The following is a 27558-nucleotide window of genomic DNA, read 5'->3' as shown; positions in this document are numbered from 1 at the left end:
AATGGACAAGAGTACCTCTGGTAGTGGAGTTTTGAGGCAAGTTAGGCACACTGAATTTTACACAGCCTGTTAACATTGTTATTGCTAAGAATTTGTCAGTTAACTTGATACTGGGCTGTGATTTCATTGAGGGTACCAGTCTGGTTTTTGATATCAAGCTCATGCCTTTTATTTCAATCTTTGCCCTGAGGCTAGGATTGAGTTCATGTTGGCAATCTCAACTGATTAGTAATGTGCAGTCGGGAGTCGTCTGAGTTTGCCACTGATCATTTAGAACCTGGCAAGGCTAGGCAGCTGTTTAGTGTGTTATCCCGATTTCCCATTGTCCTCACAAACAAATGAGGCATAACTAGTAAGATACAATATAAGGTCCACTTGGTTGACGATATTCCTGTTCACCAACCACCTTATAGATTATCACTACTCACAATGAAGATTTTGCACAGGCTAACTAATAACATGCTCCAGGATGGCATCATTCGACCTTTGACTCCTCCCTACGCTTCATCCATATTTCTTGTTCCTAAAGGACAGAGTGACGATTATCCGCCAGTCATCAATTACAGTCCAGTCAACCAGAAGGTCATCTTGGAATCAGTTCCATTGACCTACCATCACAACTGCTTCATCTGGTTTGTGGGTGCCCGTTGGTTCTCTGTAGTGGACCTCAATCAAGCCAGCCGTCAGATAACCTTGACGAAAGATTCCAAACCAGTAACTACCTTTTATTCAAATTGGAACCTTTATGAGTTTAACTGCGTACCTTTCAGACGGTCTACAGGTGCAGCCACGTTGTGTCTCATCTTCTGGACCACTTTTTGGGAGATCTTAAGTTCAAACCCATTTATAACTATCTTGATGATGTGGTGGATTACAGTTCCAAGTTCATAGAGCATTTGAAGTGCCTCAAAGAAATTTTGTTACGTCTTATAGAAGCCAGGCTCACTGTCAAGCCTTCTAAGAATACACTGGCTCGCCCTTGTATATCCTTTTTGAGCCACCTGGTTTCGGATTAAGAGGTCAGCACTGATCAGGAGTGGACACGTTCCTTGTGTGACTTGCCACCCCCTTCCCTCCCCACCACCCCAAGGGTGAGAAGGATGTTGCCAGATTTATTGGAATGGCAAATTTCTTTCAGAAGTTTGTTCCTAATTTCATCCAACTGGTGGCAACCTTGAATAACTTGTCCAAGAAAGGCGGGTCCTTCCTTTGGTGGGGGAGAGTCATCAGGCTTCCTTTGAGGCAGTTAAAGCCACCCTTAGCAACCCTTCTGTGTTAGTTATTCTGGATTTTGGCAAGCCATTCACTGTCTAAAGTGATGTGTCCAATTCTGGGGTAGCGGTGGTACTCCTCCAAGAACATCAGGGAGAGCAGCATCATGTCAACTCTGCATCATGCTGCTTATCTCCCACTGAATTAAAATATTCAGTGTATGAGTGGGAAGCTTTAGCAGTTCTCTTTGCCTTGGAGAAGTATAAAGCATAAAGCCTGGTTTTGATTATCAGTTATCACCTGCCCTGAAAAAGCGTTTCTGTGAGTGGGTATAATATTTTGGAAAATACACCAGCAACTTGATTATTTGGTTGATTGACACTAGTAAAGACAGTTCAGCCTCTTGCAAGCTTAAGGAATGGAAGGACGGTGGCCATCTTATCCAAGTCAAGTAATTTCGATGGATTTCATCACTCATAATTAATAGTAGCTATTTAAAAGTCATTTGGTTAAAATCTGATCAGTGAATTTTGGTTATTCACTGACTATTGTCGTTTTTAAAATTCTGTACCTTGTGTGTATACTTAATGAAAGTGGGTTCATAATTAATGGCAGTTGTTTAAAGGTCATTCAGTTAAAAAAAAAACTACTCAGTGGATTTTGCTAACTGTAGTTAATTGTTTTTAAAATTCTGTACTTCTGGTGTATAATTAATGGCTGGTGGCTGATAATTAGTGACAGCTGTTTAGAAGTCATTTTTCTGAAGCCTGCTCAGTCAACTTTACTGTTGTTGATTTTTAAAACTCATTTGACTTTAATAAAGGCAAGTAATGTACTAAAGATGATGAACGTTGAACCAGTTATGTGATGACTCCAGTCATTCCATTAGGGTGACCCAATCCCAAATCTTCCCAATTGAATTCCTAGTTACAACAGATAAATTTAGTTCAGCAAGGAGTTTTTATGGTTTTGACTGTTTCTTACGTGTGAAAAATTTCATGTAAGATTTTCCTTCAGACATGAAATTTTTCACACTTAAGAAACTGAGGCAGAATTATTACAATTTTAATTATGCCAACAGCAGTTCTATGGGCAGATTGTTTCTTTTTGAAAGATGGAACAAAAATGAGGAAAAGGTATAATCCCAGGATGTGGAATTAGATAGCAGAAAAAAAGGAAATTTCCCTGATAACTACAAATCGAGAGAAACAGGTTTGTTACATACTGTAGTAGTGCACGGAAAGTATTTGAATTCTGGACGATCCTTTCTAAACTCTGTTGAACAGAAGGCAGCCTGTACCACAAGTGTTTTTATTTGATCCTCCCTCCAAAAAAGGTCTGGATATTAAAACAAATGTGAATATCAGAATAGTTTTCTATACAAGTACTTGAAATATATATTGACTATTTTTCAACATAAAACATCATGGCGACAGAGATATTTGCTATAACTGTGTATAAGCTTACACAATCTCTTTGCGTAAATACTTCAGCTTGTCCATTGAACCATGTCATCATGGTAACATATTCTATTTGTAATTATAGAAGCAATAAACAAACATTGTGAAACTATCATGAAAGCACATACTTTGTAAATATGCTGTTGCTTCCCCATTTAAAATGAATACCTTCTGCTTTTCTATTCGAAATTACTTGATACTTACATATGTACACTAGTAACTGTCAATAGATAAAACCTGTTTAGGTCTACTTGCTGTAAGGATGGAAGCCTATTCACAGTGAACATGTTTAGTCATCATGTTACTAATAGGCATTTTCACTGCTCAAAGAGAGATAACATGACATTTGTAGAAGAAGTAGCAAAGGCATTTGTTTAATTTCTATTGAATCTGCAATGATTCCAAATTACCTGCTTTACGTTAATTAGGTACTTACAAAAAGTTCTTTGTACCACAGTGCAGAAACCCTTTCTTCGTACACGAAGAAACCCTTAAGATTAACTTTAAAATGTAGTATGTTTATCTGTTTTAGGATAATGCCAGTTTTTTCATGGAATGAAGATGCTTGTAATTATTAAACTGAATGGAAGACTCATTCACAATTTTATCAACAAAACTCATTATCAATGAGATAAAAAGGTGGGATCTCATCACTGGGTAGTTATTTCCATCACTCAGGGATTGTAATTGTGATCTCTCACTATGTTGTGGAATGAATCAGTTTTAGAATTATAATACACTTTCTCAGCAAAAAATGTAGCATTTACATGATTTCTATTTTTTTCATATATACATGTAATGATTTATAGTTAATGGTTTTAAATCTCTCTCTTAAAATAGTACATCCTTTTGGGCTTGATTGAAAGTTTGAGTGTGTCACACAGTTCAGAAATGTATCACCAATGGAAAACGAAAACTGATAATTAAACAACAAAAATTCAGCAGCTTGAGATATGATAACCAGAAAAAGAAATAAATCACTGTATGAAATAGTGGCCCGTCCATCACCTTCATTAATAAATCAATCTTCTCAACAAGATTGTTTCCCAGATATATTAAAAGATCCAGAAATAAAACCACTCTTCAAGACAGGACCTTGAGAAGATATGGGAAATTATCATTCCATCTTTCTTCTTTGAGATTTGACAAAAATACCCAAAGAAGGTGGTTGCTAACTTAATATAAAACTGTCCCATCAAAAACAGAACACAGATCAAGCATAAAACCAGGAAGAAAGTGTACTGAACTGTGAAAAAAGAAGCAAAATAGAAACAGAGAATGGTCCATACTTAAGATACGCAATCTTGAGCAAACTGGCAGAACCACGTGTTGCGGTTGTGTGGTCACGTTGCTGGACTGCAAAGTGGGAGATCCTGTTTAAATCTTCCTTGTGACCCCCCTCCCTTTTTTCCCACAAAATTATGAACTGTCCATCCAGTCACTGATGTGTCTGTTCTTCTTCCATAGTCTGGGAAATTGTCATACTATACACAGATTTTAGAATATGAGTCATTTGGTAAGAACATAGTATTGTCACAAGTAAATGTGGTGAACAGTGAGAGCTGGCGAGATGCCGTACAGATCTCTCACCAAAATGAAAACAGCAAATAAATGGATGTAAACTATGTTAAAAAAAGGGATTTCAAGAGTCAAAACTTCCAAAATGAAACACAAGTGTCATAAAATGTGGCACTTGTGTAGAACAAATAGGAAGTACATACATCTGGAGGTCCCTTCCTTACACCTCACCGTTGCAAACAGACATTACATCATGACACAGACACAAATTTGAACACAGTAAACAGGCACATCCATGACCGGACGGACAGTTCATAATTTTGTGAGGGTGAGGGAAAAAAAGGAAAGAAAACGAAATGGTGTGGCACTTCAAGTTCACTTGATGTTGCCCATCTTAAGCTTGGAACTTTCACTAATTCTGTTTTGCTTCTTTTTTCACAGTTTCACCTTTTTCCCGTTTTCACGTTTGGTCTGTGTTCAGTTTTTGATAGGTTATCCACTGGGCTATCTTACCATTAAATCTGTGGGGAGGTGTAATGGGGAGTTTCCCTTGTCAGTCTTATCTGCTTTCTGTTCTATGTTAAAAATATGACCATTAATGAGAACTCTGTAGCAGTTCTGTATGCAGATGATACATCTGTTTTAATTGATGGCAATCAAGCAGAAAAATCTCTGACTACATCTTTAATACACTGGATAGATCAGAAACATGGTTCTAGTTAAACAAGATGAATCTAAGTACGTTGAAAAAGCATATGGCATAATGTAGGATCCAACAGTCAAAGTCCCAGGAAATTGAAATAAGCCATAATAATAATAGCATAGCAGCAATGGAATATGTTGTGTCTCTAGGACTCAATCTAAATAAGAATTTAAACTGGAATATGCTTATTGAATACTTCTTGAGTTAATTATATAGCTTTATGTTTGAACTGCAAGTATTATCCTATGGCACTGACATGAACATCCTGAAAAGGCATAGTACAGTTATTTCAAACAGTATTAAGGCATAGTAGGCTACTATTTTTTTGGAGAAACTCTGGTAATATGTTGAATACAAAGAATATTCAGAAAAAAAATCATCAGAAACATAAGTTCTGCACATACAAGGGAATCATGCTGTCCATTACTTAAAACCTGAATATTTTTTAATACAGAAAACAAGAGTTATTCATGAACAGTCAATTCATCTAACACCACATTATGAGGCAAAGTTCACATATGAATCACTTCCTGTACTGTAGCTGTGTAAACCATACTTTGTCTGAATCTTGCTTTTGTTATTGTTTACAAGTACCACACAGGAAGAAGTATGCTGAGAAGTCATCAAAAGAAATCCAAGATCTGTGAAGAGAGCTCTGCAGTATTTGTGGCTATCTGCTTTACACAATATCCTTATTGTTTGCTTTTGCTCAATAAAAGCTTTATTGACTTTGGCTGCATTACTGCATTAGATTATTTAGGACAACAACCTTAAATGAAATCGTAACATGTTTAAAAGAATGAGTGTAAGATATATTACAATTTCCACTTATGAATCCTCTACAAAAGTAAAGAAATCAACAACTCAAAAGTCAATTTTAACATTAAGTGCCTAATTATTCATGGTCCTTTTAGAGACAGTACATTCTCTCCTTTCTCTGACCTGTGTACTATCCTATTTAACTGGTTATTTGGCGACCCAAATGAATGGCAGCCTAGAAAATACACATAAACAACTACTGGGCAAAAATGAAAGTTATGTTATGTTCCAAAAACATACTGGAATCTACTGAAAGTTGAACCCCAAATCATTGAATTAGTCATCTGACATTAAATGAATTGTACACTAAAGCACAAATTACTTTTATATTTTCATTTAAGTAGTTTATCTGAATTTATTTCTCAGAATGTAAAACAAGAGAACTAAGCATGCTTTTAGGATTGACTGAAATACTAATTAAAATTTAATGCAAACTATTATCGGTATATTTGAAGCATATTTCAATCACAGGTATCATCTTCACTGGAGACTCACCTGAACCTTATTATTGTCTTTCCAACTGCATCACAAGAGTCAGCATGCTGGAAGGCAAGTTCTGCATCCTGAGGTGAAAATATTTTGTCCACAACTGGCTGCAGACTTCCATCTTCTACTAATTTTCCTAATTCATTCAGTGGTACAAGAGATTCATCCATTAAACTCCAAGCATTAGCCCCAACACAGACCTGTCACAAAAGAACTATCAGTTATCAAATACAAACCTAACCAATTAAACTGAGCATATACAGCCAAATCCTAAGTTTAAGAACCCTTGAAATATAGGGACATACCCTAAAAAAGCAATTTAAACGAACCCAGAGGCTGTACAACAATCGAAAAATGAGCCCATAGTTGTCAGCAGCTAATGGGCTTGCTACAGTCGTTATAACAAGGCCATCATCTTTGCAAAATTTTAGGCACAGATCATCAGCTGCATGTCCAACTGTATTGAAGACAAAATCAAACCTTCAAACAAAATGAGAAAACAAAAACATTTACAGTTCAAAAGTTTGGTATTATCAAATAACAAATATATTATGTTTACATACAATGACAGTTAAAAGTGATTTCTGTTAAAGATTAAAATAAAATGTTACCAGCTTTATTGTCACTCAAGATGGCCACAAGTGTAGAAGTGTGTGATTCTAACTTGAGAAATAGTTATGCGGTTAAAAAGGGAGTTTGTAAGAATTGTACCACTGATATAACAATGCTAAAAGAACAGATTGAAAGCTTACAATTCATAGTCAGTGCTTTAAGAAGCGATATTGATTCACTCGAGAAAGAAAATCGGGATCTACGATCGAATCCAACACCAAATGAAGTGATGCAAGTCAAAAGTAATAAATTGTCCAAGTGGATAAAATTGTCATATCATCAGGGAAAAGAGTAATGTACTATTACTAACATTCAGTCATGGCAGAAATCTATCCAGCATGCTCCGTGAGAAAAATCGCGACATAGCAGTGACTAGTGTAGTCAAACTAGGGGCGGGAAGTAGAAATGTTGTAGACATTAACTCTCCAACAAATTTAATTCAGAAAAATGCCTTAATCATCTGTATAATGGGTTCAAACTATGTGGCAAGCAAATGCTGCAAAATTTTTAACAAGCTAGCAAATGCTCAATACAGTAATTGCCACACTGCCTCATAGGCACGATCTAATTTATAGTTTGTGTGTAAACAAAGAAATTCGGAAAACAAACATTAAAATAAGGAAACTGCATTCTTAATACGCCAAGTGCAATGTACTGGGTGTAAGCAAGCTGCATCGAAATCTGCACACGAAGCATGGAATGCATTTGAACTATGGAGGGAAAAGGTTTGTTTGTGATCGTGTTAGTGGAGTAATTACAGAAGGACTTCTAAGGAATAAAACAATCTATCAGCTTCCTGGACATCCTTCCAACAACAGCGAGGAAAACAAAATGAACAAGAAAGAAGAACAAAAACACAACACAGCTGACATTCCTAATTTAAACTAAAGGTATGTGATGCTGTAAATATGATTCCCAATTACCAAATCATGAATACACCTGATCTAAAAATTTATCACCATAATGTGCAATCCTGCATAACTATATCGATGAGATGAACGTACTGTTAACAGTTAAACTTAACGATACGTCTGTGTTACGCATTTCTGAGCACTGGCTTAACCTAGAATTAATCCAGAATAAGAAAATAAACAAATTCATTTTGGTTGCTTACTACTGCAGAAAAAATAGCAAGCAGGGTGGGGTAGCAATCTACACAAAGGATAAGGTAGATTTTATTACCCTACCACACTTAATTAGATCAAATGTCGAAAATAATTATGAAATTGCAGCTGTAAAAACTACTCAGTTCAACCTGGTTATTGCTACAGTTTACCAATTACCATCTGGAAATTTTGAACTTTTCTTAAACAAAACGGAGTCATTGCTAAATAAAGTAAATAAACTGGATTGTGAGTTGATAATCTGTGGTGACTTCAATATCAGTTTTCTCACAAATAGTGAAAATAGGGAGACTCTTTTGAACTTTTCAACATCCTTTAATTGAAAGGCTCAAGTAAAAGCCGCTACCCGACTAACAGAAACTAGCCAAACAGCTCTAGATCAGTTTCAAGTCAAGAAGAGTTTACACAACACCTCACTAAAAATTTTCAAAGCAGGTTTTAGTAACCAACTTGTTCAAATATTAAGCATAAAAGTACACAATGCAGTATTATTAACAACATGTCTTTCAGAACCGCATGTAGAAGTTATAATCAGGATAATGTAAACTACTTCAACAACTTATTATACAAAGAAAAATGGTCAGAAGTGTACAACATGAATGATATAGATGAAAAATTCAACACTTTCATTGATACATTAACCTATTTCTTTGAATCTGCATTCCCACTGAAAACATTAACCCTATGAACCCTAGAACAAACACCTGGATCATAAGGGAAATAAGGCTTTCATGCCACAAGAAAAGACTGCTTCATGAAAAATGGAACTCAAAAAGTTCCTCACATGATGTACGTAATACTATAAAAAATACTCCAAAATATTAAGAAAAGTAATAAAAGCAGCAAAAATAATGCATAATGATGAATTCATTTATAATTCAGCTAATAAATCAAAGGCTATGTGGAGTGTTATAAAAAAAATCTGGAGAATACAGACAATGTTGCAAAAATATAACACTATCACATAAAAATAGAAAAGTAACAAACCTCTTAGAAGTAGCCAACACATTTAACAACTTTTTCACAGGTGTTGCTGATAATACATTACAGTCAAACATTAAGAGCACCGAGGCAAATGGATATAAAATAAGTGCATGTAGAGGATCAATGTACATCAGTTCTGTTTCACAAGATGAAGTAGCTAAAGCAATAAAAGGACTAAAAAATTTCAAGTCTGCAGGCACTGATGGTATTTCTGCAACAATATTAAAGAAGAGTGCACCAAACCTAATTGAAATACTCAAACACTTATGTGACTGCTCACTTCAGGCAGGCACTTTCCCTGATGTATTGAAAACATCAAAAGTTATTCCTGTAAATAAAAAAGGTGATAAAAACAATGTAAATAACTACACACCCATCACAATTCCCTCCTGCATCTCTAAAGTACTAGAAAAAGTTATGTATGAAAAACTTATGAAATTTATAAGTAAAAACAGCATCCTGTGTAATGGACAACATGGATTCAGAAATAAGAAATCAATGACAACAGCTATTTACGAGTGCATCAATTCTATCCTAAACCTGATGGACAAAAAACAAGAATCAATAGGAGTATTTATTGACTTGTCAGAAGCTTTTGACATGGTGGATCATAAAATTCTGCTATCAAAGCTTGAAAGATATGGTATTCGAGGTCTGTCCAACAAATGGATCAGTTTCTTCCTGGCTAATCGTAAGCGGACAGTGTGCATCAAGCACACAAATATTACACTAAAAACTGTGTCTGAACACTTATCTGACTATAAACAAATTAAATGTGGTGTTCCCCAAGGATCACTAATGGGACCCCTTCTGTACATAAATCATCTAAACTTAAATGATGAGGCACATAAAACAATCATATTTGCAGATTACACCACAATTCTACTAAAAGGAGACAATGAACAGTTACAGCAGACAATAAATGCAGTCACGAAACAACTTAGCAGCTGGGCACAGAGTAATCAGCTTGTAATAAACAGTAAAAAAACCATTTCACTAAAATTCTACAATGTCCCTAACAAGGACATGTTTATCCCATCAGTCTCTATCGATGACAAACTAGTTGATAACAATACTGAAACCAAATTCTTAGGACTTTGGCTGTAGAGCAACATCAGATGGAATAAGCATATTGAACATCTCAATGCAGAACTTAGCAAAACATGTTACCTTCTTTGCTCATTAAAATCATGCTGTAATCAGAAAACAGTAATGAATCACGCCTACTTTCATTCTCATCTTAGATATGGTGTCACGTCCTAGGGAAACTCTAAAACAGATAATAGCACTTTTAAACTACAAAAATGGGCCATTAGAATCTTGTTTTGGTGCAAGCCCAGAGACTCTTTTTTAAGAAATCTGGTATTCCTCCATTACCATGTGAATACATTATAGAAACCCTTTTCTTCTTTAAATTAAATGTAATAGATAAGGACTGAAAAAAAACCAGTGATATACATGATTACTTTACCAGTCAAAACAGAAACTTACATATAACTCAAATCAGCACAGCTTTGTGCCAAAAAGGTACTTTTCACATGGGAGTTAAGCTTTATAACAAACTTCCTGAAAACATAAAAGCTATTACTGAGGTTAATATCTTTGGAAAATCTCTAAAGTTATATTTACAGCATCACTGCTTTTACTCCATTGAAGAATATTTAAATTCATGAAGTGTGTTATATAAATACTTATGTATAAAGTATATTATTGCAACCTTAAATACATGTGTCTAGAAATGACTTTCTGCTGTATATTTATAACTTTACCTGTCCAATATCTTATGCATAAGCTGCTTTGTAGACAACAGGACCGGTTTGTAGACAACAGGACCAATAAAAATACAATACAATACAATCAAGTGAATGGTGTATTCACAAAATAAATATCATCACTATATTTGCAAAGTAATATTACTTCTCTACAGTTCTGGCTAAGATTTGTACTCTTGGAGTGTGCACATATTCACAAACCCAGAAACACAGCCATGTCAGGCCAGTGCTTCACCAATCCCCCCCCCCCCCTCCCCCTCTTCACAACCATCCCTCCCCGCTGCTCAGGGTATTTTTCTGTCAATGCAATAAATTTCACTCGTAACTGAAAATGTTTGTTAATAATGATAAAAATACAAGCAAAACAATTTTACTTATTAAATATATACTGATAAGTTTATACACACAGGGATATTACAGTATGTGAAACACAGAAAAATATAGTCACTGGCATGGAGTTACATAGGTCAAATTCTGTTAAACTTGAAAACTTGTCTACTTTAAAAATTACAAAACCAAAAAAAAAATGTGCACATAAATAAGTTGAGCCACATGTTGAAATAACAGTCAGATTTTATGTAAAGTCAAGAATATTGCTCACAAGACAGTACTTAACTAATAAAGGTCTCAGAAATGGTGTTGTTAAACAAATAGGTCCTTGAGGCAGGCTTTTCACTACAGGTCTATCAGGCCAACCTGGAAGCAGTGGCGTACATCAGCAGCGGAATGTAAGAAAAGTGTTGCAAATTAACTGAAAACTCTCAGGTCAAGCAGGGTCTTGGAACCTTTCTGAAAACTCTTCATAGAGTGTTCAAGCAATGGCCTGACAAAGCTGCACTTCTGAGTTTGTAAACATGTCCACACACCAGGAGCACAAATCTTAGCTAGGCCTGTAGAGAAGTAATATTGTTATCAGTCATGTTTGCTCCATGAATGAGAATGTTTCAGGTCATGAAAGGAGAAAGAGTTACCCAACAAGAAATTCTTTAATTCACTCTTAAAATCCAACACATTATTTACAAGAGATGTTACAGATGCTCTACCAGGTCCTCGAATACATGTGTATCCATGTACCTGACCCATTTCTGTACTAGTGTTAACTCATGAAATTTTTTAGAACTTAATTTTGGTCCTAGTGCCATACTCATGCTTTCACTATTTTTAATAAAAGAGAAATATTACTAATGGTAAAGAACACTAATGAATATTTATAATGTGAATCAGCTGTCAAAATTTCAAGCTTTCTTGAAGAGGTCCTTGTAAAATTTTCTAGAACTAACACCAGATACAATTCTTACAACACATTCCCGTATTCTGAAAAAACTATCCCTGTAAGTTGAGTTTCATGAAAAAATTATTCCATAACCCACAAGTGAATAGAACTTCTACAGATCAGGCCACAGAGTGATCAAAAAATTAGGAACCTAATGCAACTTTCTAATAAATGAAATAATATGGTTTCAATTTAATCAGCTACAGTCATTTCTGTAAAAGGAAATCAATTTTTTGGCACACACACAGGTATTAACCGTAAACATGAAATCTGCAATCACCTATCATGTTCTGAAAGCTGCTTCTCAACATCTGGCTGCTGGTCAGAAACAATACAGTCTGCACCTAAAGCTTGCGCAACTGGTATTGCCCTGTGTGGACAAGTCACAGTTACATGAACACCCCACAGACGTGCAAGCTGCAGTATTATCACTCCAACAGCTGTACATCCAGTATGGACCAATATTCTGAAACAAACCACACAAGTCTCAAACACACATCTGCAGAAATTGATGACCAATACCTTAACAAATGGGCTCAAAGTGAACAAAAACACTAACTCTGCTCAAAGAATGAGAATATAAAATGCAGCAGCAAATAATATGGGGTAAAAATAATTGTGATTCCACATTTAGGGAACAGGTGTTGCCAATAAAAGAGACAATGATAAACAAGTGAAAATTCTGTAGTGGAAGTTGCAAGCAATAGACTGAGATGACAGATGTCATGGGACAATGATATGTACATATACAGATGGCGGCAGTATTGCATACACAAGGTACAACAGGGAAGTGCATTGGCTGAGCTGTCAATTGTACTCAAATGATTCATGGGAACAGGTTTCCGACATTATTATGGCCACATGACAGTAATTAACAGACTCTGAACATGGGATATTCAGTTTCAGAAATAGTTAGGGAAATCAATATTCCGAGATCTACAGTGTCAAGAGTGTGCCGAAAATTCCAAATTACCTCTCACTGCAGACAACATAGTGGCTGATAGCCTTCATTTAGTGACTGAGAGCAGTGGGGTTTGCACAGGAATTGTCAGTGCTAACAGACAAATAACATTGCATCAAATAATTACACAAATAAATTCGAGATGTACAACAAACATATTTGTTAGGTCAGTGTGGCAAAATTTGGCTTTAATGGGCTATAACAGCAGACAACCGATGTCGCTTGCAGTTCATGACCATATCCGTTAGACCATAGACAAATGGGAGTGGTCCGATGAGTCCCAATTTCAGTTGGTAAGAGCTGATGGTAGGGTTTGAGTATGGCACACACCCCATGACACCATGGACCCATTGTAAACAACACAACAAGCTGGTGATGGCTCCATAATGGCTGTGTTTACATGGAATAGATTCAATCCTCTGGTCCAACTGAACCAATCATTCACTGGAAATGGTTAGGTTCAGATAACAGCTGATGATAACAATTCAAATGGTCTCCAATTAGCAGAACATAATCATTTCCAGTCAATTATCAGTTCAGTTGGACCAGAGAACCCAGCCCATTCTATGTAAATACAGTGCACACCATTATAGTCATCACCATCCTGCACAGTGCCATGTTGATAACTTCGGTCCACGGCTTCGTGGGGTCTGCGCCACACTCAAACCCTCCATCAGCTCTTACCAACTTAAATCTGTACTCTACAAATTATTACACTGCTCATGGTGTCCCAGTGTCTGAGTGAGTGGTGAAATTATAGCACAAAGAACCACATGGAAGGGATAATAACTAGATGTTCATGTTCATATATATATATATATATATATATATGCCCTTACAAATGTCTGCTTGTGTCTGTGTATGTGCGGATGGATATATGTGTGTGTGTGTGTGTGTGTGTGTGTGTGTGTGTGTGTGTGTGCGCGCGCACGCGCGCGAGTGTATACCTGTCCTTTTTTCCCCTTAAGGTAAGTCTTTCCGCTCCCGGGATTGGAATGACTCCTTACCCTCTCCCTTAAAACCCACATCCTTTCGTCTTTCCCTCTCCTTCCCTCTTTCCTGATGAAGCAACCGTTGGTTGTGAAAGCTAGAATTTTGTGTGTATGTTTGTGTTTGTTTGTGTGTTTATCGACCGGCCAGCGCTTTTGTTTGGTAAGTTTCATCATCTTTGTTTTTAGATACATTTTTCCCACGTGGAATGTTTCCCTCTATTATATATATATATATATATACAAAGATGATGTGACTTACCAAACGAAAGTGCTGGCAGGTTGATAGACACACAAACAAACACACACACAAAATTCAAGCTTTCGCAACCAACGGTTGCTTCATCAGCAAAGAGGGAAGGAGAGGGAAAGACGAAAGGATGGGGTTTTAAGGGAGAGGGTAAGGAGTCATTCCAATCCCGGGAGCGGAAAGACTTACCTTAGGGGGAAAAAGGACGGGTATACACTCGCACACACACACATATCCATCCACACATATACAGACACAAGCAGACATTTGTAAAGGCAAAGAGTTTGGGCAGAGATGTCAGTCGAGGCGGAAGTACAGAGGCAAAGATGTTGTTGAATGACAGGTGAGGTATGAGCGGCGGCAACTTGAAATTAGCGGAGGTTGAGGCCTGGTGGGTAACGGGAAGAGAGGATATACTGAAGGGCAAGTTCCCATCTCCGGAGTTCTGACAGGTTAGTGTTAGTGGGAAGTATCCAGATAACCCGGACAGTGTAACACTGTGCCAAGATGTGCTGGTCGTGCACCAAGGCATGTTTAGCCACAGGGTGATCCTCATTACCAACAAACACTGTTTGCCTGTGTCCATTCATATGAACGGACAGTTTGTTGCTGATCATTCCCACATAGAAAGCTTCACAGTGTAGGCAGGTCATTTCGTAAATCACGTGGGTGCTTTCACACGTGGCTCTGCCTTTGATCGTGTACACCTTCCGGGTTACAGGACTGGAGTAGGTGGTGGTGGGAGGGTGCATGGGACAGGTTTTACACTGGGGGCAGTTACAAGGGTAGGAGCCAGAGGGTAGGGAAGGTGGTTTGGGGATTTCATAGGGATGAACCAAGAGGTTACGAAGGTTAGGTGGATGGCGGAAAGACACTCTTGGTGGAGTGGGGAGGATTTCATGAAGGATGGATCTCATTTCAGGGCAGGATTTGAGGAAGTCGTATCCCTGCTGGAGAGCCACATTCAGAGTCTGATCCAATCCCGGAAAGTATCCTGTCACAAGTGAGGCACTTTTGGGGTTCTTCTGTGGGAGGTTCTGGGTTTGAGGGGATGAGGAAGTGGCTCTGGTAATTTGCTTCTGTACCAGGTTGGGAGGTTAGTTGCGGGATGCGAAAGCTGTTTTCAGCTTGTTGGTGTAATGGTTCAGGGATTCCGGACTGGAGCAAATTCGTTTGCCATAAAGACCTAGGCTGTAGGGAAGGGACCGTTTGATGTGGAATGGGTGGCAGCTGTCATAATGGAGGTACTGTTGCTTGTTGGTAGGTTTCATGTGGACGAACCTGTAAGCTGGCCATTGGACAGATGGAGGTCAACGTCAAGGAAAGTAGCATGGGATTTGGAGTAGGACCAGGTGAATCTGATGGAACCAAAGGAGTTGAGGTTTGAGAGGAAATTCTGGAGTTCTTCTTCACTGTGAGTCCAGATCATGAAGATGTCATCACTAAATCTGTACCAAACTTTGGGTTGGCAGGCCTGGATAACCAAGAAGGCCTCCTCTAAGCGACCCACAAATAGGTTGGCATACGAGGGGGCCATCCTGGTACCCATGGCTGTTCCTTTTAATTGTTGGTATGTCTGGCCTTCGAAAGTGAAGAAGTTGTGAGTCAGGATGAAGCTGGCTAAGGTAATGAGGAAGGAGGTTTTAGGTAGGGTGGCAGGTGATCGGCGTGAAAGGAAGTGCTCGATCGCAGCGAGGCCCTGGACGTGCGGAATATTTGTGTGTAAGGAAGTGGCATCAATGGTTACAAGGATGGTTTCCAGGGGTAACAGATTGGGTAAGGATTCCTGGCGTTCGAGAAAGTGGTTGGTGTCTTTGATGAAGGATGGGAGACTGCATGTAATGGGTTGAAGGTGTTGATCTACATAGGCAGAGATACGTTCTGTGGGGGCTTGGTAACCGCTACAATGGGGCGGCCGGGATGATTGGGTTTGTGAATTTTAGGAAGAAGGTAGAAGGTAGTGGTGCGGGGTTTCGGTGGGATCAGGAGGTTGATGGAGTCAGGTGAAAAGTTTTGTAGGGGGCCTAAGGTTCTGAGGATTCCTTGAAGCTCTGCCTGGACATCAGGAATGGGATTACCCTGGCAAACTTTGTATGTGGTGTTGTCTGAAAGCTGACGCAGTCCCTCAGCCACATACTCCTGACGATCAAGTACCACGGTCGTGGAACCCTCGTCTGCCAGAAGAATGACGATGGATCGGTCAGCCTTCAGATCACATATAGCCTGGGCTTCAGCAGTGGTGATGTTGGGAGTAGGATTAAGGTTTTTTTTAAGAAGGATTGAGAGGCAAGGCTGGAAGTGAGAAATTCCTGGAAGGTTTGGAGAGAGTGATTTTGAGGAAGAGGAGGTGGGTCCCACTGTGACGGAGGACGGAACTGTTCCAGGCAGGGTTCAATTTGGATAGTGTCTTGGGGAGTTGGATCATTAAGAGTAGGATTAGGATAATTTTTCTTCGTGGCAAAGTGATATTTCCAGCAGAGAGTACGAGTGTAGGACAGTAAATCTTTGACGAGGGCTGTTTGGTCGAATCTGGGAGTAGGGCTGAAGGTGAGGCCTTTGGATAGGACAGAGGTTTGGGATTGGGACAGAGGTTTGGAGGGAAGGTTAACTACTGAATTAGGGTGTTGTGGTTACAGACTTACCTTAGGGGGAAAAAAGGACGGGTATACACTCGCCACACACACATATCCATCCGCACATATACAGACACAAGCAGACATTTGTAAAGGCAAAGAGTTTGGGCAGATATGTGTCCGTGGTCTATCCATCTCTCTCTTCTTCCTGGTACCTCCACCTCCAAATACTGGCGAGGATTTCGAGGCAGGTGTATTCGCTTCACATGACCGAACCACTTCAATCTCATAGCACTCATCCTCTCCTCTGTAGTCAATGTCACCTGCAGGTCTCTCCTTACATAATTATTCCTGACTCTGTCTCTCCTAGTTTTTTGTAGAGCCGAGCTAAGGAACTTCATTTCAAATGCTTGTATTTGTCTTTCTTCTCTCTTATTTATGAAACAGGCCTTTAGACTATACACCATGATAGGCAGGAGATAAGTTTATATTACATTGTCTGTTTGGCGCTTTGAGGGACTTCCTTGTCCCAGATTAGATTTTGTACTTGGTGGAAGAAGCTATATCCTTTTGTTATTCTGTTTAAGACTTCTAGTTTGGAACTTCCATTGCGTGATATGATGCTACCCAGATAATTGAAGCTTTTCATACATTCAACCTTCTCCCCCTCCAGTATGATGTGACAAGATGTGGGTGTTCTGTTCACCTTCATTGCCACTGCCTTGCTCCTACTCACAGAATGTTTTAAATTTTGTGGTCCAGTAATCTAGTCTCCTCTGAACTTCCATTTCCGTCTCTTCCCAGATGGCGATGTCATCAGCAAAAACAAATGCATTGAGATCTTAATTTTCTTCTTCCTTGATTTCTTTTGTGATTGTGTCCATAAACATATAAAAATAAGAAATTAAACAGTAAGAATTCTATTATATCTTTTTCACAAATGTACTTAGATTAATGGTGGTCAACAGTCACTCTGTTCTGCAACATACCTGGTCCACCTGCCCACAAGAGCTTGTGAATGTCCTTTGTTGTTGTTGTGGTCTTCAGTCCTGAGACTGGTTTGATGCAGCTCTCCATGCTACTCTATCCTGTGCAAGCTTTTTCATCTCCCAGTACCTACTGCAACCTACATCCTTCTGAATCTGCTTAGTGTATTCATCTCTTGGTCTCCCTCTACGATTTTTACCCTCCACGCTGCCCTCCAATACTAAATTGGTGATCCCTTGATGCCTCAGAACATGTCCTACCAACCGATCCCTTCTTCTGGTCAAGTTGTGCCACAAACTTCTCTTCTCCCCAATCCTATTCAATACTTCCTCATTAGTTATGTGATCTACCCATCTAATCTTCAGCATTCTTCTGTAGCACCACATTTCGAAAGCTTCTATTCTCTTCTTGTCCAAACTATTTATCGTCCATGTTTCACTTCCATACATGGCTACACTCCATACGAATACTTTCAGAAACGACTTCCTGACACTTAAATCAATACTGGATGTTAACAAATTTCTCTTCTTCAGAAACGCTTTCCTTGCCATTGCCAGCCTACATTTTATATCCTCTCTACTTCGACCGTCATCAGTTATTTTGCTCCCCAAATAGCAAAACTCCTTTACTACTTTAAGTGCCTCATTTCCTAATCTAATTCCCTCAGCATCACCCGACTTAATTAGACTACATTCCATTATCCTTGTTGATGTTCATCTTATATCCTCCTTTCAAGACACTGTCCATTCCATTCAACTGCTCTTCCAAGTCCTTTGCTGTCTCTGACAGAATTACAATGTCATCGGCGAACCTCAAAGTTTTTATTTCTTCTCCATGAATTTTAATACCTACTCCGAATTTTTCTTTTGTTTCCTTTACTGCTCGCTCAATATACAGATTGAACAACATCGGGGAGAGGCTACAACCCTGTCTCACTCCTTTCCCAACCACTGCTTCCCTTTCATGTCCCTCGACTCTTATAACTGCCATCTGGTTTCTGTACAAATTGTAAATAGCCTTTCGCTCCCTGTATTTTACCCCTGCCACCTTTAGAATTTGAAAGAGAGTATTCCAGTCAACATTGTCAAAAGCTTTCTATAAGTCTACAAATGCTAGAAACGTAGGTTTGCCTTTCCTTAATCTTTCTTCTAAGATAAGTCGTAAGGTCAGTATTGCCTCACGTGTTCCAGTGTTTCTATGGAATCCAAACTGATCTCCCCCGAGGTTGGCTTCTACTAGTTTTTCCATTCGTCTGTAAAGAATTCGTGTTAGTATTTTGCAGCTGTGACTTATTAAGCTGATAGTTCGGTAATTTTCACATCTGTCAACACCTGCTTTCTTTGGGTCCTTAGGAGAGGTAGAGGGGGGAAGGGGGATCATTTCCAAATTGCCTCCATGACATGAAGATTATGTGAAAACTTTTGATGTGCATAATGGTAGTTCTTCACACCATATATCCCACACCTAGTATGCACAGCCATATGAGGGTAGTATTGTAATTGTGAAGCAGTACTTTCTGTGAAGGAAAAGCTCTTCAGCTCTCTTAAAAAAAACAAATCACTGTAATTAGTACTAATCATACTTGGTTCTTTTCTTGGAAGTGCACCAATAGAGGATCTTCAACGGTCCAAAAGATCATTGTGATAACTTTTCCTATGGATGCCTGTGTCTTTTTTCTAGGCTGTAGATCAATTTAAACAATTATCTCTTCCTCTCTATGTAAAATAATGGAAAGGCAACCAATCACTACAGTGGACTGATGTGTGGAGCATAGAAACATGCACAGATAATAGTATACACACTAGCTTTCAAGCTCTTGTTCTATTTCTAGTAAAGGTACACACATTTACACACACAAGGCCACTCTCTGTCTCTTATGGGGTGCAATCAAGACTATAATTCCATCGTAACTCAGTCTGAAAAGTAAGTGAATGTCCCACATGCACATAATGCTCTAACTGCTTCTGAGATATTGTCTGCCCTGCACACTTGTAATTATTGGATGACCACCTCAGTCAAAATCAGTTACACGCTTTCCTTAACTTAAGTACAGAATGGATAATACTGTATGCAGTACCATGACATGTGCTGAATTTCATCAACAACAGCTCAGTGTTGCTGCTTCGCTGTCTCTATTTTCACAAGCATCAGTACTCCAGTCCACTGTTCGTCGCTGAAGTCGCATTCTCTGTTTCTTTTTATTATTCCACTTATTCACTCTCCCTTTCTTTCCATAATGGTTGCCACACAGAATCTACATTCTATTGTTCATTTCAGATAGTTCACTAGCTATGACCACAAAAGATGAATAACATCATGTTGATCTTGTGTGATGTGCTTTGCCAGTGGTCTGATCATATTTCATACACAATCACACAGGTGCATATAATTTAATTACCATGATACCTTTATAGCATATTGCTAATCCCATAAAACAGTGCATACATCAACATTAGAGTTCTAATAAAATGTTGGTTATTTGATGATTTACCTTCATAGCCCACTTCTTGCACTGATGTTTACTGCATCTTTGAAACGAGCTTTCAGTTCAATCTGAACATGGTCAAATGGCATTTCTCATATATCAGTGCAAGAAGTAGACTAAATCTGATTCCATACCAAAAAATCTAATAATCACAAAATCAGTAATCAGTGTGTTACGAACTGCCATATTTGAAGGCCATGAAACACTGAAATTACACGATATGTTGAAAAAACAGGTCTAGATTCTGGAACTGTCCACATCTGGTATAAACTCTGAACATCTAGTTCAAGGTAATGTAATATCACACCATTCCCACCTACCACCTAATGCACTAAGTCCACTTCCAGCATTATAATTAGAACTTGGATTTTTAGGTAGTTACATATTCTTTACCTTCACTCACCCACAGGTGAAATTGTCACCATATGCTACCAACATACAACACAATGGAGCTAAGTCAGGGGACTCTGGACAAGAAAATGTTTGTATGTTTACCATTGAAATTTAGTTCCTGTGTTTACCTGAAAACAGATGTCTACGTTCATAACTGTGAGGTTTATAAATAGTTCATTAGTGAAAGTTTTGCCTGGGAGAACTATTGCCTGAAGTTCGTGTACTTTCCTGTGATGCACGCAGGGAACTGGATGTGATTGTCTGATGGTGTATGGCAAACTGTCTGGAAAAGCCCAACTTTTCCACAGTCACTGCAGTGGGCCCAGCGATCTGTACACTTTGCACATGGGTGCACTGTGAAGCAGTCTGGACATGACAGAAGTCCCCACTGCCACAGTCAATGTGCTACGATTGCGAGTTCAGAGCCCATTGATACATCTCACACTGATTATTCATGATACTACCATCTTGGAAATGATTTGCAGGTATTAAACATTCACAGAAAGTGATGTGGTATGCTGACTGTTGCTACCTGCTGTCAGCCATGAGATGCTCATTTTTTGCCTGTGCAATTCTGAGTGTTCACAATTCTCAAACTATCTTCCAACGACAGACTGTATAGTCTGAGGGCTGATATGTGTGCTTCCAGAGGGCTGATATGTGTGCTTCCAGATTGATGCCAACTGGGCAACTGTGTCCCTAATTAGAGTGTCTGCAGGTGAGATTTTGCATGCTGGGTTCACAAAAGTAAAATTGCATTGGTGACGACCCTTGTAAATCAGTCACCCAGGAGCGATACATCTGATCAGGTTGTTTGTGGTATTGATGAAATTTGAGTTACGAGGTGACTGCATGGAATTGTTGCACATAACAACTCAAAAGCACATTTATATTAATTTTAGGGTGACTTGATTTGAGAGAGGACCCAACTTCTTAAGTAAGAAAAACATATCTGGGGACTCCCAAGACAGAAAGACCAATTCTAGCAGACTGTCATCAGTTACCTGAAAGGCAGTGAAGTCCTGTTGCAGCTACTGTAAATGTGTGTCCCAATCCTCTTTGGCATCATTAAATGGTGGAAACACTGGTGGAAGACTCTCCACCTTGGAAGTGATCATTGCATGCATTGGTTGGGTACCCAGTATCTGCAGTTGAGCCTTCAGGAGCCAAACTTCTTGAAGCAGCAACTAAATGTGCTGCTGCTGCTGTTGTTGTTGCTATTACTGAAACTGCTGTTGCAATTTTCATATGCTCTGCTTCCATGGTACTCTGATAACCTTCTATCTCACTGCCAATTACTGTGAGCAAAATGCAGTTGGATGTAAGGTATGACTTGGAAGAAACCCGATGAGGTGGGATCGACTGCTCTGCAGCAATCAACAGCAGATTGCCAAGTGGGAATAGTAAAGACAACAACAAGAAAACAGACAAATGGAGATGGCACCACAAATAAACCAAGTCCAACAAATAACCTGGAAAGAGAGAACTTGAGACAAAACAAAAACGGAAACCAAGAACCAATGGTGCATTATGAAAAGATGATAGCAAAGCAAATACACCACTGAGTCCCATATCACAGCGTGGCAGAACTTACGGGGTGAGCATGGCCTCTAATTTGCTGGCAGAATGGTGTGTGGTGCTGTGGCAAGGCAATTCTAGTGTCCATGATTTCCACAGCTTTGTCTGATGGCTAAGATCCAATTCCATTATCTCCTCTAGTCTTTCAAAGTCGCCAGGCCAGGATACCAAACTACCTTCACAGGAATCATTAGAAACTGTTAAGAACATCAAATGCATCTGAAATCAAAAGTGATATTGCACAGAAGGCAGTTAATAAGTTTGACTCTGTTTTGGCAAAAAATTCACAATAATAAAATTTTGCTACTACTTGAAATACCCTCAGTGAGGGAGAAGAAGGCGCTCCATCAGACCTGTCTCCAGGAATATTTCAGCTCCTAAAACGCGCACCACAAACATCTTCTGATGTGGAGGACTCATTTTCTTCCTCCAAAAACAATCTTTCTGACCGGCTAGATTCTTTGACTGCAGAGTATTTGAGGAAGTACTTGGACATTCATTAACTGCACTCAAAATGAAAAGTAAGGTATGTGTGGTATCCACCACTATTAAATCTCTGCACTGAACAGCAACATACCCCATTACGCACGGCTGAGAAATGCATCGTTGGTAGCACTACTCTGTGTGTGGTCCGCTGCTAGCATCACAGGGCGCGTTTGCACGTGCACGCTTCAAATCACAGCGATTGGCCCACCATAAAACTTAACGATTGGCCATCCAGAATATACAGTTACCCCAGCCACCAGCTCCATTAACTACGGAGCCTCATTTAACGCCGCTACCAACATCTACAAGGCAGTTCTCATCGCATTATGTTCTACTCCCTGCATTGAACTGTTTCGTCTCTTGGACTGGTACCTCCTACTCAATGTTGAGATTTGGCTGTGCTCTGCACTTAGAATCTGGCTGCTACACTGGAACTTGGACTTCAACGTTCACTAGGCTTAGTAAGGCAACGGACTTGTGATTTCCACCCGAACTTCACTTGCACTTCCCGGACATTGGCATAACCACCATCAATTTATATAATTTTCAAAAAGTGTTCATCAACAACTTGGTGCTTGGTGACAGAATTATTTGTATCAGTGTTGTGATGATAATCTGTAGTACTGTGAGGTATATATTGTGTTATTCCTGGTTATAAGAGTGTGGTATCTTAATAATTTCAGTGAAGATGGGCATTTCAGTAAATAGATGTGACCAAAAATAGTTTTCATTTATTAGTGCACCATACACTTTCAAAATACAAAATTAAGTAAAGTAAATCTACCTTCTTGACATACTTTTTGTGTTTGGTATGTGTAAATGCATGCTAATTGTTGTGACAGTGCCATGACATTTAACAGTGCCACCACGACAGTACGCGCAAACGGCGATAGATGCGCTCCGCAACTCGGCTGAACGCGGGAGTGTCACCTAGCTACGAACGGCGCCGGCCGCATGTCACGGCACGGGAGTCGAATAAGAGATACTGAGTTGTTATCATGTAACGAGCTATTGTTTCTAAGTGAGTGTGTTTGAATATCCATGCAATTATTGGTGATTAAATGTTATAATACTTTTTGGTGACGAGGTCGGATATTTTCACTGCGTTGTGGATTTGTGTGTTCGTGATGGGGCAGACATGGAACAGCTTAGGCAAGCGCTCATTGAACAACAAACACAGCTGACGGCTGCTATTCAGGCGTTGTTGACGTCGCTTACTCATCGTCTGTCTTCCTCTTCTCCGCCTCCATTCCCTCCTTCGACGAGGCTGCTGAAGATTGGGAGGATTATGAGAAGCGTTTGCGGCAACACTTCTTGGCTTTCGGCGTTGTCGACGCTCCTACGTGTAAGTCCTTATTTCCATCTTGGATTTCCCCACGGATCTATCAGCTGCTATCTCAGTTAGCCCCTCTGCGGCAACCTGCCTCTCTGTCCTTCCAAGAAATGTGTGACTTATTGTCTAACTATTACCGAAAAAACACCCATGTCGTTACTGCCCGTGTGGCGTTCTACCGGTGTCGTAAACAGCCCCATCAATCTTACCGGGCTTGGGCGGCGGAACTACACGATCTGAGTAGGAAATGTCAGTTTGTCACGGACACTCATCATGAGTCTTATGTTGATTCAATGGTTAGGGATGCTATTCTACGGCTTGCTCCTGATAAAGAAGTTCGGCAACGTGCCCTACAACTGCCAAACCCATCGTTGTCGGAAGTTCTAAGCATCGCTCAATCCTTTGAAGTGTCTCACGCTGCTGGCGTGCAAATAGACGCGTGGTGTGATGTAGGCGCTGTACAGTCAACTTTCGACACGGACAATTTGCCTGTTTCACAGGAGAACGAAGATGTGGTGGCGGTTCACTCGCGTAAACAACGTCGTGTTGGGCCGCACCACTCGCAGCGAAAACAGCAACCACAGAAGCAGGTTCGTTCCGCACTTCCTTCTTGTCCACGTTGTTTCGTACAGCGTGACAGGGCCACGTGTCCAAAATGTTGGGCCACGTGTAATTCACGTAGGAAAAAAGGCCACATTGCTTCTGTGTGTCCGTCCCCTAAAGTTCCTGTCGACGAGGATGAGGCATTGGACATGGATGTTAACTGTGTGCTTCCTCAAACAAATAAGTTGTTTGTTACTGTTCGTGTTCTGGATAAAGACATTCGCATGCAAGTGGACACTGGCTCTGCAGTAACTCTCATTAATTCTCGCACGTATTTGGAGTTGGGCTCCCCTCCCTTGTCTCCAGTTACGCGAAATCTGAGAACTTATAATAAACAGAAAATTCCTATCATTGGCCAGTTTGAGGCTTCCACTGCCTACAAGTCTGTTGTTAGGCCCCTCACGTTTTATGTGGTGGATCATGCGGGCACTGAAAACCTGTTCGGTTATGATGCTTTCCAGTTGTTCGGGTTCTCCATTGATGATGATGTGCACCTCATATCTGAGGATATTCCGTATCAACAGCTGGATGGATTGTGTTCTGAATTTCCGTCCGTGTTCTCTGCTGGTATGGGTCGTGCCAAGGATTTTGAAGCCCACATTACTCTTAAACCTACAGCTCGCCCTAAGTTTTTACGGGCATGCCCTGTTCCGGTGGCATTGTGTGCACCTGTCAAGGCTGAGATAGACAGGTTAACAGCTTCAGGGATTCTCCTTCCTGTTACCTCCAGCGAATGGGCATCGCCAATCGTGGTGGTTTCTAAACCAAACGGGAGTCTGCGATTGTGTGGTGATTTTAAAGCCACTGTCAACGCTCAGACCCTCATTGACACTTATCCTCTTCCCCGTCCTGAGGAGTTATTTACCAAGCTCGCTGGGGGCCAGTTCTTTTCCAAACTTGACTTATCGGAGGCGTACCATCAGTTGCCGTTGGATGCTTCTTCCAAGGAATTTCTCGTCATCAGCACTCCTTGTGGGTTGTATCAGTACCAGCGGTTACTATTTGGCGTCGCTAGCGCGCCGGCCATTTTTCAGCGGTTTTTGGAACAGCTCACGGCTTCCGTTCCCGGCTGCAATAACTATCTGGATGACACTGTTGTCACAGGGGCCTCCACTGCGGAGCACCTTTGCAATTTGCACTGTTTCAGGTTTTGCATTTGGCTGGGTTGAGGTGCAATCTGGACAAGTCACAGTTCTTCCAACCCTCCATTGTGTATCTTGGTTTCCACTTGTCCCGTTGCAGTCATTAAAGCTCTACCCCGGCCGTCTACAGTCAAAGAACTTCAGGCGTTTCTAGGAAAGATTGCTTATTATCACAAATTCATTCCATCCGCGGTGGCGGTAGCTCATCCTCTGCATCAGCTGTTATGCAAAAACGTCCCTTTCTGTTGGTCCGACGAGTGTGAGCAGGCTTTTGTCCGCCTGAAGGCTCATTTGGAGTCAGCACCTTGTCTTGCCACATTCCGTCCGGGTCAGCACTTAGTTCTGGCGACTGATGCGTCACAGTATGGCCTAGGGGCTGTTCTCGCCCATCGGTATGAGGATGGGTCGGAACGACCCATCGCCTATGCTTCCAAGACCCTCAACGATGCGCAACGGTGTTACTCTCAAATCGAAAAGGAGGCACTCGCTATCATTTATGCTCTAAAAAAGTTCAGCGTTTTTTTGTATGGTTCTAAGTTTCACCTCATCACTGACCACAAGCCGCTGGTCTCTCTATTCAGCCCATCGGCGTCGCTTCCGGATAAGGCAGCTCACCGCCTGCAACGTTGGGCCTTACACTTGTCTCGTTTTCAATATGAGATTCACTATCGCCCCATGGCCCAGCACGCCAACACTGACGCATTGTCGTGATTGCCGATGGGCCCTGACCCGGTTTTCGATCGTGATGAACTACTCTGTTTCCACATTGATGAGGAAGAACGTCGTGAGGTCGAGGGTTTTTGACTTACAGGTTCGCAGGTCGCGTTGGCTACTGCACGGGACCCTGTCCTGTGTCAGGTGATCGGTTTTGTTCAATGGGGTTGGCCAGACAGGACCAAGGGCCAGGCATCGGATCCCCTTCGCAACCACCATGCCTTGCGCCTTCGTCTGTCTGTTCGTGATGGTGTTGTTCTTCTGGCCACGGATGGCGCATCTCCGCAGGTCGTGGTGCCAGCCTCTCTTCGCAAAGATGTTCTCAAACTGTTGCATGAAGGCCATTGGGGTCTTTCTCGGACTAAGTCCCTGGCCCGCAGGCACGTTTATTGGCCCGGTATTGATTTGGACATCGCCCACATGGTTGCTGCGTGTGGTCAGTGTGCTCAACAACTGGCTGCACCTCCGTGGTCTGATCCGGCGCAGCCATGGGAACGGGTGCACGCTGACTTTGCCGGCCACTTCCTCGGTACTTATTGGCTACTGTTGATTGATGCCTTCTCAAAGTTTCCATTTGTTGTTCGATGTCCGTCGCCCACCACTGGAGCTATGACGCTGGCTTTGTCCAAAATCTTTGCGCTAGAAGGTCTTCCATCCACGATCATTACAGACAATGGCCCTCAGTTCTCTTCGCAGGCCTTCCGTGATTTTTGTACTGGACAAGGCATTCATCATGTTACAGCACCGCCCTTCCATCCGCAATTGAATGGGGAGGTCGAGCGCCTTGTCCGCACTTTCAAAAGCCAGATGAAAAAATTCCTTAGTGATTTTTCCACAGATGACGCTCTGCTGCAATTTCTGAGTTCTTATCGCTTCACGCCTCTGGGTGATCGCAGCCCTGCTGAACTCTTGCATGGCCGCCAACCGCGCACTCTACTGCACTTGCTTCACCCTGTCAGGCCTTGTGCTGTGTCCCCTAGTGCGGGAAAATATTCGGTGGGTGCCGACGTGTGGGCACGAGGGTATGGATCTCACCCTAAATGGATTCCAGGGGTGGTCAAGGATCTTCGCGGCCGCCGGCTTTGTGAAATACATACGGAC

At 40.6% G+C, this 27558-nt stretch overlaps 1 protein-coding gene across 3 annotated transcripts in view; it reads right to left on the bottom strand.

The window, feature by feature from the left end:
* The window catches only part of LOC126416784 (reticulon-4-interacting protein 1 homolog, mitochondrial-like), a 172061-nt gene that overhangs the window by 102758 nt on the left and 41745 nt on the right, over window positions 1-27558 (bottom strand). For all 3 annotated transcript variants that reach the window (XR_007575528.1, XM_050084647.1, XM_050084646.1), the window contains exons 6-8: window positions 12244-12429; window positions 6504-6678; window positions 6208-6398 (exon numbers count right to left, since the gene is read on the bottom strand). Coding sequence is in view for 2 of the 3 variants with exons in the window: in XM_050084647.1 (XP_049940604.1) it covers window positions 6208-6398; window positions 6504-6678; window positions 12244-12429 (552 nt within the window). In the remaining variant the exon portion in view is untranslated. The remainder of the gene's footprint in view (window positions 1-6207; window positions 6399-6503; window positions 6679-12243; window positions 12430-27558) is intronic.

This window comes from Schistocerca serialis, chromosome 8 (genome assembly GCF_023864345.2).
Source record: "Schistocerca serialis cubense isolate TAMUIC-IGC-003099 chromosome 8, iqSchSeri2.2, whole genome shotgun sequence".
Taxonomy (NCBI): Eukaryota; Metazoa; Arthropoda; class Insecta; order Orthoptera; family Acrididae; genus Schistocerca; species Schistocerca serialis.
This window is presented reverse-complemented; position numbering and strand designations above follow the sequence as displayed.